The sequence below is a fragment of the Bison bison genome, unplaced genomic scaffold (genome assembly GCF_000754665.1).
Source record: "Bison bison bison isolate TAMUID 2011002044 unplaced genomic scaffold, Bison_UMD1.0 scf7180017864533, whole genome shotgun sequence".
Classification (NCBI taxonomy): domain Eukaryota; kingdom Metazoa; phylum Chordata; class Mammalia; order Artiodactyla; family Bovidae; genus Bison; species Bison bison.
Window position 1 is genome coordinate 9,734,376 of NW_011495082.1, and position 11,611 is coordinate 9,745,986.

At 39.5% G+C, this 11,611-nt stretch overlaps 1 protein-coding gene across 1 annotated transcript in view; it reads left to right on the forward strand.

The window, feature by feature from the left end:
• The window catches only part of RHOBTB3 (Rho-related BTB domain containing 3), a gene marked incomplete at its 5' end in the record, with an annotated part of 57,746 nt that continues 46,135 nt past the window's right edge, over positions 1 to 11,611 (forward strand). The window contains 2 exons of the mRNA XM_010831998.1: positions 1 to 219; positions 5,083 to 5,269. Coding sequence (XP_010830300.1) covers positions 1 to 219; positions 5,083 to 5,269 — 406 coding nt within the window. The remainder of the gene's footprint in view (positions 220 to 5,082; positions 5,270 to 11,611) is intronic.

The window sequence follows — 11,611 nt, forward strand, 5'->3', positions numbered from 1 at the left end:
CACATCGTGGCGCTGGGGAACGAGGGGGACGCGTTCCACCAGGACAGCCGGCCGTCGGGGCTCATCCGCGCCTACCTGGGGAGAAGCCCGCTGGTCTCCGGGGACGAGAGCAGCTTGTTGCTGAGCGCGAGCGGCGCGGCAGCGCGGCCCGTGTTCACCGAGTATCAGGCCAGCGCGTTTGGGAACGTCAAGCTGGTGGTCCACGACTGTCCCGTCTGGGTAAGGGGGCTGACGGAGCTTTCCTTTTCTTTCTTTTCTCCCCCCGCCTCCCCTTTCATGAATGTCAACGTCCGGGTCACCGGGGGAGAGTTTTCTTTTTTCTTTTTTTTTTAACATTTTGGGGAAAGTCTTTGGTCCTTCGTTTCAGGGGCAGGGGCCAGCCTAATCAAAGAACACTCTTAGAAGGAAAAAAAAAAAAAAGCCCCAGTGAGAATGTGAAGCACTTAGGCGTACGTTTCACGATTGTGGGTTTTCTCTTGGTTAAGACAGCTGATCCTTAAATGTCCCAACCCCAAGGGACGCGGGTCACTAAGTTTCACCAGCAGAGAGCAGTGTTTTTTTTTTGTTTGTTTGTTTGTTTTTCATGCCTATCCTGTGTGGATGATATAGTAATATGAGTGTTCTAAAAATAAAGATCTCTGAAAGCTCAACAGAGCCAAAATACATTTCACTGGGGGCCAGCTCAGAAATAGGACCCCTGGAAGGGAGGGGGAAAGTCAGGGACTGAGAATTAAATTTAAACGACTCGTTTATAGCACTTTGAAAAAATTTTTAATTAGTTTTTAAGTTTAATAGTGCAGATGTTACTGATATATTTAGCCATTTCTTTTTCCTGACCCGTAAATCAGAAATATTACTGATAATATTTTGGGACTTGAAAAAAGCTTTAAAATTTGCGATGATTAGAAGAAGTTGTAATGAAGTTGATAAATGCTAGTCTAATTCTTGAGTGATAAAAGAAGAAAGAAATCCACACCCTGATGGTATAAATGCTTTTCAGTACACAGTAGCATCCAGAATGTGTTCATGGAATCTTATTTCAAAGTTTCTGAGTCTTTACTCGTATAGAGTCTACATTGCAGCTAAGTGTTCTATTTTATAACAGAAGAAGGTTTAAGGTTTGAAAAAAATACAGGTTATCCTTATGTGAGATTTACATTTAAACCACAGTTTTAAAAAAGTGAAATAGGGACTATAGGCTATACCTATACAAAGATAGGATACACCTTTCCAAAGAAATGTATAAAATGTCCGTAAAAGCATTTCTTATGTGGATTTCCACATTTACAGAAAGGAAAGATCACTTGTCCAAATAAATTTTCAGCTAAAAAGTAAATTTATGTTAGTAGACTAAAATAAATGAAAAACAGGCCTTTTCAGTCTAACAGGGAGGCTGTTAAACTCCTAATTATGACATTGATGATGCTGATCATAAGAAGCATGGGTAGAGAACTTACTGGCTGGAGTCCATGCAAGCAAATGAAACCCTTCTTCCCCTTTGATCATTTCATTGTGAAAAATCTTACAATCTAAAAACTTACTGTGTCTATACTCAGTTGGAACAAATATTGAGTGAAGAGAGTAACTAAATGTAGGGGAAATAAAATAAGCTGAATTAGGATGTTAGGATGACCTTTTCTGTTGTTGTTGTTGTTGTTGTTATTGTTGTTTTGAGCAGTTAACTCCTGTTGATGTTATTATTAATAATTTAACAAAAAGCAGTACTTGTGATCCCATGGATTGTAGTAAATGAAATCTTCCAAATCAGTTAAAATTAACCTTTGTCGTCTAGATTTTTGATTGTTACGTTTTGTTATTCTAATCACCTTTGTTTGGTTAGACTCTGGCCCTTTTTAAGGCATTGAGTTTGTATGTAACCAGGCACAGTTTTCTGGGTTATAATGGTCTTCAGGCATAGTAGAATGTGTTTGTAGAGCTACTCTTTATAAGATGCTTTTCTTCTCTAGGTGGTAAGTAAAAGCCCATTGGAGGTATGAACGTTGATTGTATTCATCAGCTGGTATTTGACATGTACTGAATCAGAATATTAAACACAGCAAAGCAGATAGAGCACAAGTTTTGCTATCAAAAGGACCTGATTTCAGATCCTCACCTTGGTACTTAGTGGCTGTGTTCCTGGGTAAAGTCACTCATCCTCTTTTGGCCTTATTTTCCCTGTGTGTAAAATAAACATAGTAGTCACCCCTCCACCCCCTGCTAGAGCTATGCCAAAGAGTAAATGAGAGAATAGTGTAAAGTTCTTAGCATCCAGACTGGAATGTAGTAAATACTTAAAAGTGGTAGTATTTATCACAACTTTAACATAGCCATGTATTGCTTACACTAAGCAAAGGTAAAGTTTTCCTACATATCATTCAAGATTTACACACAAGTACACAGAGGCAGCTTGTTAGTACTTAGCATTAATAGATGCTGTATTGCAGCCCCACAGCCAAGTAGAATGGAATTGTTGTTTCACTGTAAAAATTCAGATTCTTTTTAAAAGATCAGTTCCATTCCCCAACTGTGGCTCCAAGCCTCGTGTTGCGTAACTACCCTGAGGAAATCCTGGAACTGATTTATGAGGGTTGGGAGAATATGATTTCCTTCGTATTTCTAGAAATCAGTGGAACATTTTCTCTTTGAGATGGTTTGAAGAAATGTGGCGTTGTTTCCTTGGAGTTAGAATGAGATAGTTGTGCTCCTCTTTCCTGGGTTTCTTCTGTAGGTCTGCTGCCCTGCTCTGGATCTTTGCCATTTCTACTTGGCACTTTAAATAAATGAGCTTCAAATTCATTTTATGTAGCTTATTATTTATTAATAGTATGTCTCTCAAATCCACATTTAAAAAAAATTTATTTCATTTCTAGATCTTTTCCTGTTTACCAGAAATATTCCATAAAAAGCCATGAGGTAATATATGCACACATTTCTTCTGCAGGGTTTGAAGCTCTGATTTGCATTTAAAAATAAAATTAGTTATAGTCTTTATATCCTCAATACCACAGAGTTAATGAAGCCAAAACCCATTTCCTCATAATATTTTCCCTTAAATGTCTCCTTTTTCCTTCTTCACCTCTCCAGTATTCTGGAATTTTGAACCATTTGGAATGCAAAGAGCAGCTCCTTTTGATTTGTTCTCTCAGAGTTAGATGGCTGCTTGATATTGCTCCCACTTCTTTCGTTTGTTCGTCCCACTCATCTGACTTTGTCCTCTTTCTTTACTGTACTCCCATACCCTGTTGTACTTACACACTTTGAGCTTGAATACTATAACAGATACAGTTGGAACTGAATGGGTTTTGTGGTTTGGGATTTGGAAATTAGCATAGAGCTCTGCTGGGAAGCTTTCACATTTTCTTGATCTGTGTCCCATTCCACTTTTCCCTCTTCTTACATCCTCCACGATATTCAAGGTTTTGCCTTTGCTGTTTGTAGCCCCATGGTTGGCCTCTTTTTTTTCTGTTTTCGTTTTTAAGTCTTCCTCTAAAAACGCTGTGTCAGTCCCACTTTGAGTAAGGTATTCATATCTAAAAATTCTGTCGTTCGTGTCACTGAGTATACTTTTGGAAACGGGCAGGTTGCGAGGGTGCAGGGAACTGGGAGAGGCTTGGCCAGGGCATGGGGGTGTGCTGGTTAGAAGAAACTCTGCCAAAGGGCATTGCCGTGACCCTTCTCCAGAATTTTCTAGCAGAATAAAAGCTCTGTCACAGTTGATTGAAACCCTGTTTTGAACTCATTCTTCAAAGTGCAAACTTTCATAGGCCAACAGTTTTTTGGACTTGTGAGCCACATCTAGCTATTTTCTTACTCTAGCTTTATTATGTCCTAAGAATACATACCAAAGGCCACATGAAAGGACAAATAATGATTAATAGTTAACCAGAACGGAAGAAGGAGGCTGTTTATGCATATTTAGCAATGGTTTTAAGGTACATACAGATATTTTTCTTATACCGCTATTCATGCAATAACTTTGAAAAATTATTTTTAAAATATCAGAGTGCAAAGTTTTATCCTTAAAAACTTTATAGGGTCCATAATAAGTTACTTTTGGCCTTAATTCTAAATATAAATATTATTAATGTGTGTGCTCTGTCACTCAGTCTTTGGGACCCCATGAACTGTAGCTCACCAGGCTCTGTCCATAGGATTTCCCAGACAAGAATATTGGAGCAAGTTGCCATTTCCTCCCCAAGGGGATCTTTCCAACCCAAGAATCAAACTGATGTCTCCTGCGTTGGCTGGTGGGTTTTTTACCGCTGTGCCACCTGGGAAGCCTGAATATTATTAACTGTGGTCCAGAATAAAGATTTCAAAACTGGAAAGGTTTAACCTGGATTTTTAATTGATAGGAGGAAAATACATGAATTGCAAGTATATTCCTTACCATGTTAACATCTTAAAATACACACCATCTTTTCATGAAAGCATGAAAAGCACCTCTCCCTGCCCCATTCTCCTCCCTTAAACCACTATATATATGTAGTACTGTCCAAAGAATGGATAAAGTCGAAAGATATATATGAAATTTGTGTGTGTGTATATATATATATATATATATAAAATACATGGAGCTCCATGGCATTCACAGTAATTATAATCCAGAACACTGAACAATCCTGCACTAACTGGGTCACAGAAAATCCTCTGAAGCTTCCTTACTCACACTGATGCTCTTGTATCTAAAATGCAAGTGTTACGTTTTTGAAACTATAGGTAATAAAACTGTGGCATAATTTTAAAACAAAGTGCTTATTTTTAAGTACAGGTGTTGAAAGAGGTTGCTTATTTCATCAGAGTCTCAGGGATCCTCTAGGTCCTGTTTTACCACTACATAGCTCTCCAGGCTAAATGAATATAAAAAAAATTTGAAGAGTTGATTGACTTCAAACATTTTAAATTTCATGTAGTTACTTTTTAAAAACTAAATTTTTATTTATTTTTCATTTTTGTTCTTTTTATTGTTGATAATTTTTTAATTAAAATGTAGCAAAAAAATGAAACTAATATGTTACAGTTTATTTCATGATGAATTTGAAGATAGGCAAACTGAAGATTGCTCTTTACATTTTGGTTTAGGACATTTTTGACAGTGATTGGTATACCTCTCGAAATCTAATTGGAGGTGCGGACATCATTGTGATCAAATACAATGTAAATGACAAGTTTTCATTCCATGAAGTGAAGGATAATTATATTCCAGTGATAAAACGAGCATTAAATTCAGTTCCAGTAATCATTGCTGCTGTTGGTACAAGACAAAATGGTAAGTAGTTTTCTTTTATATGAGAGTGCAGGTGCCATGATAATTTTGAAAAGCATTATTTATTGATGATTAGTAATGTTTTTTTTTTTTAAAGCAAAATGATTGGGTTCAAATTACCAGCTGTCATCTCTTTATCATTGGCTATGATAATGAGAGGTCAAACATAAGTATCACAAACTACTGTGATTCTCATGGGTACAAGGTTTTCTTTTAAACTGTTCTACAGAAGTGAAGTATCAGTATCAGTTCTGTGACCCCATGGACTGCAGCACGCTAGGCCTCCCTGTCCATCACCAACTCCTGGAGTTTACTCAAACTCATGTCCATTGAGTCGATGATGCTATCCCACCGTCTCATCCTCTGTCATTCCCTTCTCCTCCCACCTTCAATCTTTCCCAGCATCAGGGTCTTTTCCAATGAGTTAGCTCTTCGCATCAGGTGGCCAAAGTATTGGAGTTTCAGCTTCAACATCGGTCCTTCCAATGAATATTCAGGACTGATCTCCTTTAGGATGGACTGGTTGGATCTCCTTGCAGTCCAAGGGACCCTCAAGAGTCTTCTCCAACACCACAGTTCAAAAGCATCATTTCTTCGACACTCAGCTTTCTTCATGGTCCAACTCTCACATCCATACATGACTACTGGAAAAACCATAGCTTTGACTAGATGGACCTTTGTTGGCAAAGTAATGTCTCTGCTTTTTAATGTGCTGTCTAGGTTGGTCATAGCTTTTCTTCCAAGGAGCGAGTGTCTTTTAATTTCATGGCTGCAGTCACCATCTGCAGTGACTTTGGAGCCCCCAAAAATAAAGTCTGTCACTGTTTTCACTGTTTCCCCATCTATTTGCCATAAAGTGATGGGACCGGATGCCATGATCTTAGTTTTCTGAAGTGAAGGAAGTCAGTCATTGTGTTCTTTTTGATATGGGAGAGTTATCGGCTTGACACTAAGCCCTGGAAAACTGTTTTTGACAATCTAAGGGACTATTCAGTTGGGAAAGATAAATTGTCCCCATAAGGATGTGGGGGTTGAGAGCAGAGTTTTAGGCAGGTATGCAGTGAATGAGCTGAATGTTGACACCACCACCTTGAGAGTACTGGTGACTCCGTAGCTGGAGGATTGGTGTGCTTCAGTCTGCTTCAGTAGTTGCTGCTGTGCATACCGTTGTCAAATTATCTCGGGGTCAACTCAAAATTCTCTTTGAATTGATGGTGTTTTCTAGTTCTTAAGGATTATTTCCTCAGTAAAACTGTCTTTAAAATTCTGTTTTTATTCATTTTTTCTTCCTTTTTATTGAAGTATAGCAAAATAAAGGACATTAGACCACTAATTTTAGAGCACAGTTTATTGCATTTTTACATATGTGTGCACCTATACAGCCATCTCATACAGATCAAGATACATAGAACTTTTGCCTCATTCCAGAAGCCTCTCTTGCCCCTACCCAGAGATAACTGCTGTTCTGACTTCTAACATCATAAGTTAGTTTTACCTATTCCTGACCCTCATACAAATGGAATTATACAATATGCAGTGTCTTGTGTTTGACTAATTTCAGTTAGTGGGATACTTTTGAGATTCATGCATGAAGAACTTATCTGTAATTTATTCTTTTTATTGCTGTGTATTGTCCCATTGTATGAGTACACCACGGTTTTTCTCTGCATTCTTTTAATGATGCTTAGGTAGATTTCTGGGAGGATTTTTGGGTCACATGGTAGATATGTGTTTAGCATTAGTAGATATGAATAAAGCAGGCTTGACCCTTCTTGGACCCCACGTCCCCTCTACTTCCCTAACCTTCTTTTTATTGCTGTCACGGTTCTTGAACCAGTCATCCACACTTCCTGAGTCCACTTCCTGACTTCCCATTCATTCTTGAGTCCACTACAGTCTGACTTGACTTTCGCAATGACGCTGGGTTTGTTTTCACTCAGGGCTGCCAATTATATGCCTGTCGCCCAATTTAATTGACGTTTTAATAACAATCTTCCCTTTGAAGTTATTCAAACACACCTCTCTCTCCACTCAGCAAAAGCTACTTTTTCTCTTCCTGGTTGTTGTAATTCTCTGTCATATTTCCTGGCTCCCTGAGCCTCCCTCACACATCTGCACCAAGTCAGTCCATCCTGTGGCTGTTGCCCAGGGTCCCATCCTTTTCTTCACCTCTTCTTGCCGTTTCCTCTGACCTGAACCTGCTAATCTGGTGTCCTCACTTCCCCTGCAGCGACACGGTGATTACCCAGTCTCTTTCTCTGGCTCCAGTCTCTCTCCTGACCCATGTTTCCACAGATACCTTCCTCTTTCCACTGAGTTCCCCAATCTTTTTTTTTTTTAATGTATTTTTTTCATTGAAGGATAATTGCTTTACAGAATTTTGCTGTTTTCTGTCAAACCTCAACATGAATCAGCCACAGGTATACATGTGGCCCCACCCTCTTGAACCTCCCTCCCATCTCCCTCCCATCCCACGCCTCTAGGTTGATGCAGAGCCCCTGTTTGAGTTTCCTGAGCCATGCAGCAAATTCCCGTTGGCTGTCTATTTTACATATGGTAAAGTAAGTTTCCATGTTACTCTTGGCCGTACATCACCCTCTCCTCCCCTCTCCCCATGTCCATAAGTCTGTTCTCTATGTCTGTTTCTCCACTGCTGCCCTGTAAATAAGTTCTTCAGTACCATTTTTCTAGATTCCGTATATATGTGTTAGAACTCGATGTCTATCTTTCTCTTTCTGAATAACTTCACTCTGTGTAATAGGTTCCAGGTTCATCCACCTCATCAGAACTGACTCAAATGTGTTCCGTTTTATGGCTGAGTAGTATTTCATTGTGTATATGTACCACAACCTCTTTATCCATTCATCTGTTGATGGACATCCAGGTTGCTTCCATGTTCTAGCTGTTGTAAATAGTGCTGCAGTGAACGATGGAATACATGTGTCTTTTTCAATTTTGGTTTCCTCAGGATTATGCCTAGGAGTGCTGGGTCATATGGTGGTTTTATTCCTAGTTTTTTAAGGAATCTCCATACCATCTTCCATAGTGGCTGTATCAATTTATATTCCCACCAACAGTGCAAGATCTTTCCGTTTTCACCACACTCCTCCAGCATTAATTGTCTGTAGACTTTTTGATGAGGGCCATTCTGACAGGTGTGAGGTGATACCTCATTGTAGTTTTGATTTGCATTTCTCTAATAATGAGCCATGTTGAGCATCTTTTCATGTGTTTGTTAGCCATCTGTGTGTCTTCTTTGGAGAAATGTCTGTTTAGGTCTTTTTCCCACTTTTTGATCGGATTGTTTGTTTTTCTGGCATTGATTTGTATGAGCTGCTTGTATATTTTGGAAATTAATCCTTTGTCAGTTGTTTAATTTGCTATTATTTTCCCCCATTCTGAGGGTTGTCTTTTCACCTTGCTTATAGTTCCGTTTGCTGTGCAAAAGCTTTTAAGTTAAATCAGGTCCCACTAGTTTACTTTTGTTTTTATTTCCGTTACTCTAGGGGGCGAGTCATAGAGGATCTTGCTTTGATTTATGTGATCGAGTGTTCTGCCTTTGTTTTCCTCTGAGAGTTTTATAGTTTCTGATCTTACATTTAGGTCTTTGATCCATTTTGAGTTTATCTTTGTGTATGGTGTTAAGAAGTGTTCTAATTTCATTCTGAGTTCCCCAATCTTGATAAATGATGCCAAACCTGTCTGTTCACCACACTAGAATCACCTAAGCAGTCTTTCTTTCCTGTTCCGCATATCCAATTGACTCAGAAGCTGTTTTGATTTATATTTTAAGTAAACCTCAAACTCATCATCTTTACTGAATTTCAGATCCTGGTGATTTAATTATCTGTCAGAAGGACTTTCTTTTTGGTCTAAATGGGTAATTCCAAATTTTGTAGGATTTGAGATCTGTACAATTGTAGAGGTTCTTTGTAAGGAAAAAAAACTACAAAGTAACAGACATACATGTATACAAATGAATGTTTATTCAGAATGTGAAAAGACAGCCAAAGAAATTACAACTCCAAAAAAGCTGTCAAATACCACAGACATTAAAAAAAAGTTTCTTTTATTTAAAAACCTGACACTTCTCTAACTTTTCTTATATTTTTTTGGCTGCAGATTCTTTGATCAAGTCTTCACATGATAACCACTTTCTGAGATTTTCTGTAGAGCAAAAAGAATGATAATTGTTTTTTTTTTTTTTTTGGTGCTGGCACCACGGTTTGTGTTGTGTTTGCTTGCCTCTCAGCTCCACCTCTTTGTGTCCTGATGCTGGACTAGTCTGCACTGTGGGTGGAAGAAGCATTCCTGAAGGCCATGCATGTACCGAGACAGCTCGCAAGCACTTACAAGGAAGTGACTACAGACCACAAATAGTATCTCACTAAACCTAAATTTAAATTCCTCTTTAGCAGCATCCTAAAAATGTCCACAGCTACTCCACAGCTGCCTGATGCAAGGTGAAGTGAGGTGGACTGGAAGGAGGCCTGTGTCTTCACCAGACATGGACAGACTATCTCATTTTGCATATTTTACAAAAGCACATGTCATGTGAAAGAACCCAAAGGCCAGGTTTCTCCCAGGACTTTGGAAACAGGCCATAAGGAAGGGCTTTGAAGCTTAGGCTTGCTGGTAAATCAGCCTCTGGTCAATTTTTCCTGCTTGGCTTCTTTCTGAAATAGATTCTCTCAGAATAACCATCCTAGAATATGTCAGATCATAATACTCAATCCTTTCAATTGTCTAGAAACTTTCATCTTTTTTTTTCCATTTGCAAAATTTCAAACCTAAGAACTTGACAAGAATGGGACAGTAAGCTCCAGAAATTAAAAACACACACTTTTTTTGTTTGACCCATTTGATGGTAAATTGTAAACATTATGGAATTTCTTCAATCCTGATTAATTAAGCATGTCTCTTCTAAGAACAGAACCATCTTCCTATTAACCATAAGGCAACCATCACACAAGAAATATACTATTACCTGTTACATTATTATTTAAAATATAACCCATATTCACATTTTCCCATGTATTCTAATTTTTTCTTTTTTTAAAAAATTCAGTATGAAATTAAGGACTGTGTTTGCATTTAGTTCTCATGACTCCCTGGTCTCTTAATTCAGAACAGTTCCCAGTTTCCTAGCCGGTTTTTTTTTGGAGGGGGGCGGGAGGAATATCTTTCATGACACTGACATTATTAATAAGAATCCAAACCCGTTATTTTGCATGATCCCTTCAGTTGTGATCACTGGGGTTGCAAAATAGTGATTTCCTATCATTCCTTCTTCATTTATTAGTTGGCACGCTACTGTAAGTAGAGTGGGGCTTCCCTTGTGGCTCAGCTGGTAAAAAGTCCGCCCACAATGTGGGAGACCTGGGTTTGATCCCTGGGTTGGGAAGATCCCCTGGAGAAGGGAAAGGCTACCCACTCCAGTATTCTGGCCTGGAGAATCCCACGGACTGTAGAGTCCATGGGGTCGCAAAGTGCTGGACACGACTGAGTGGCGTTCACTATCACTATCGCTACTCTAAGTGTGATAAAAGTCCCTTTTCTCTGCTCCTGCGTCTTTCTTTGAAATCATTATGAAAAATTCATGGGTTGGTTATTTAAATTCAATGTTTCAGAATCTATTCTTCTCATTATGCTTTCTGATACTCCAGGTACCCCCCATTTGCGTCTTCACACTTGCTCCGGTTAATTCTTGGGTCCTTCCTCCTCCTGGTATAGAAGGATGTGCAGGCTCACCTTAGACCTGCCCTGCCCTAGGCTACTTGGGTGCCCTTGGACTGATCCTCGCCCTGCTTCATGAAGCAGTGAGCAGTTCCATGTTGCTGCAGGGCACGAGGTACCCCCTGTCCTCTGAGCCTCCAGGTTCCTCTTTGGTCCTGTGCTCGCCACCTGCATCCTCTCAGGGACCCCGAGTTTATGGTCCTATAAGAGTCTGTCCCCTAATTTTTCAGTGTTGCCATAGGTTCACCTCCCTTTTTCTCTTCTCTCTCCACCCCTCCCCCCCATCTCTCTCCTTCCCTTCCATCCCACCCCCCATTTCATGATTTCTGTGGTTTGGCAGGAAGAGGAGATTGCAGTGTGGGATTAGCTTGTCCTCTTGAAAGTGGAAGTGACGTGTTCCTTTTCTCACATTCAGGCCTCCGCATGCACCGTGTTGTACCGTATAGAGTACCCCTCTGCACAGCCCATCTTGTCCGCATACTGAATTTGTCCTTAGCCTGGAAATTGTTCCCTCTTCTGCGAGGCCCTCCCCCGTCCCCCAGGCAGAGTTAATTTCTCCTCTGTTCCTATGGTGATTTCATACACCTTTATTTCAGTACTTATTATAAT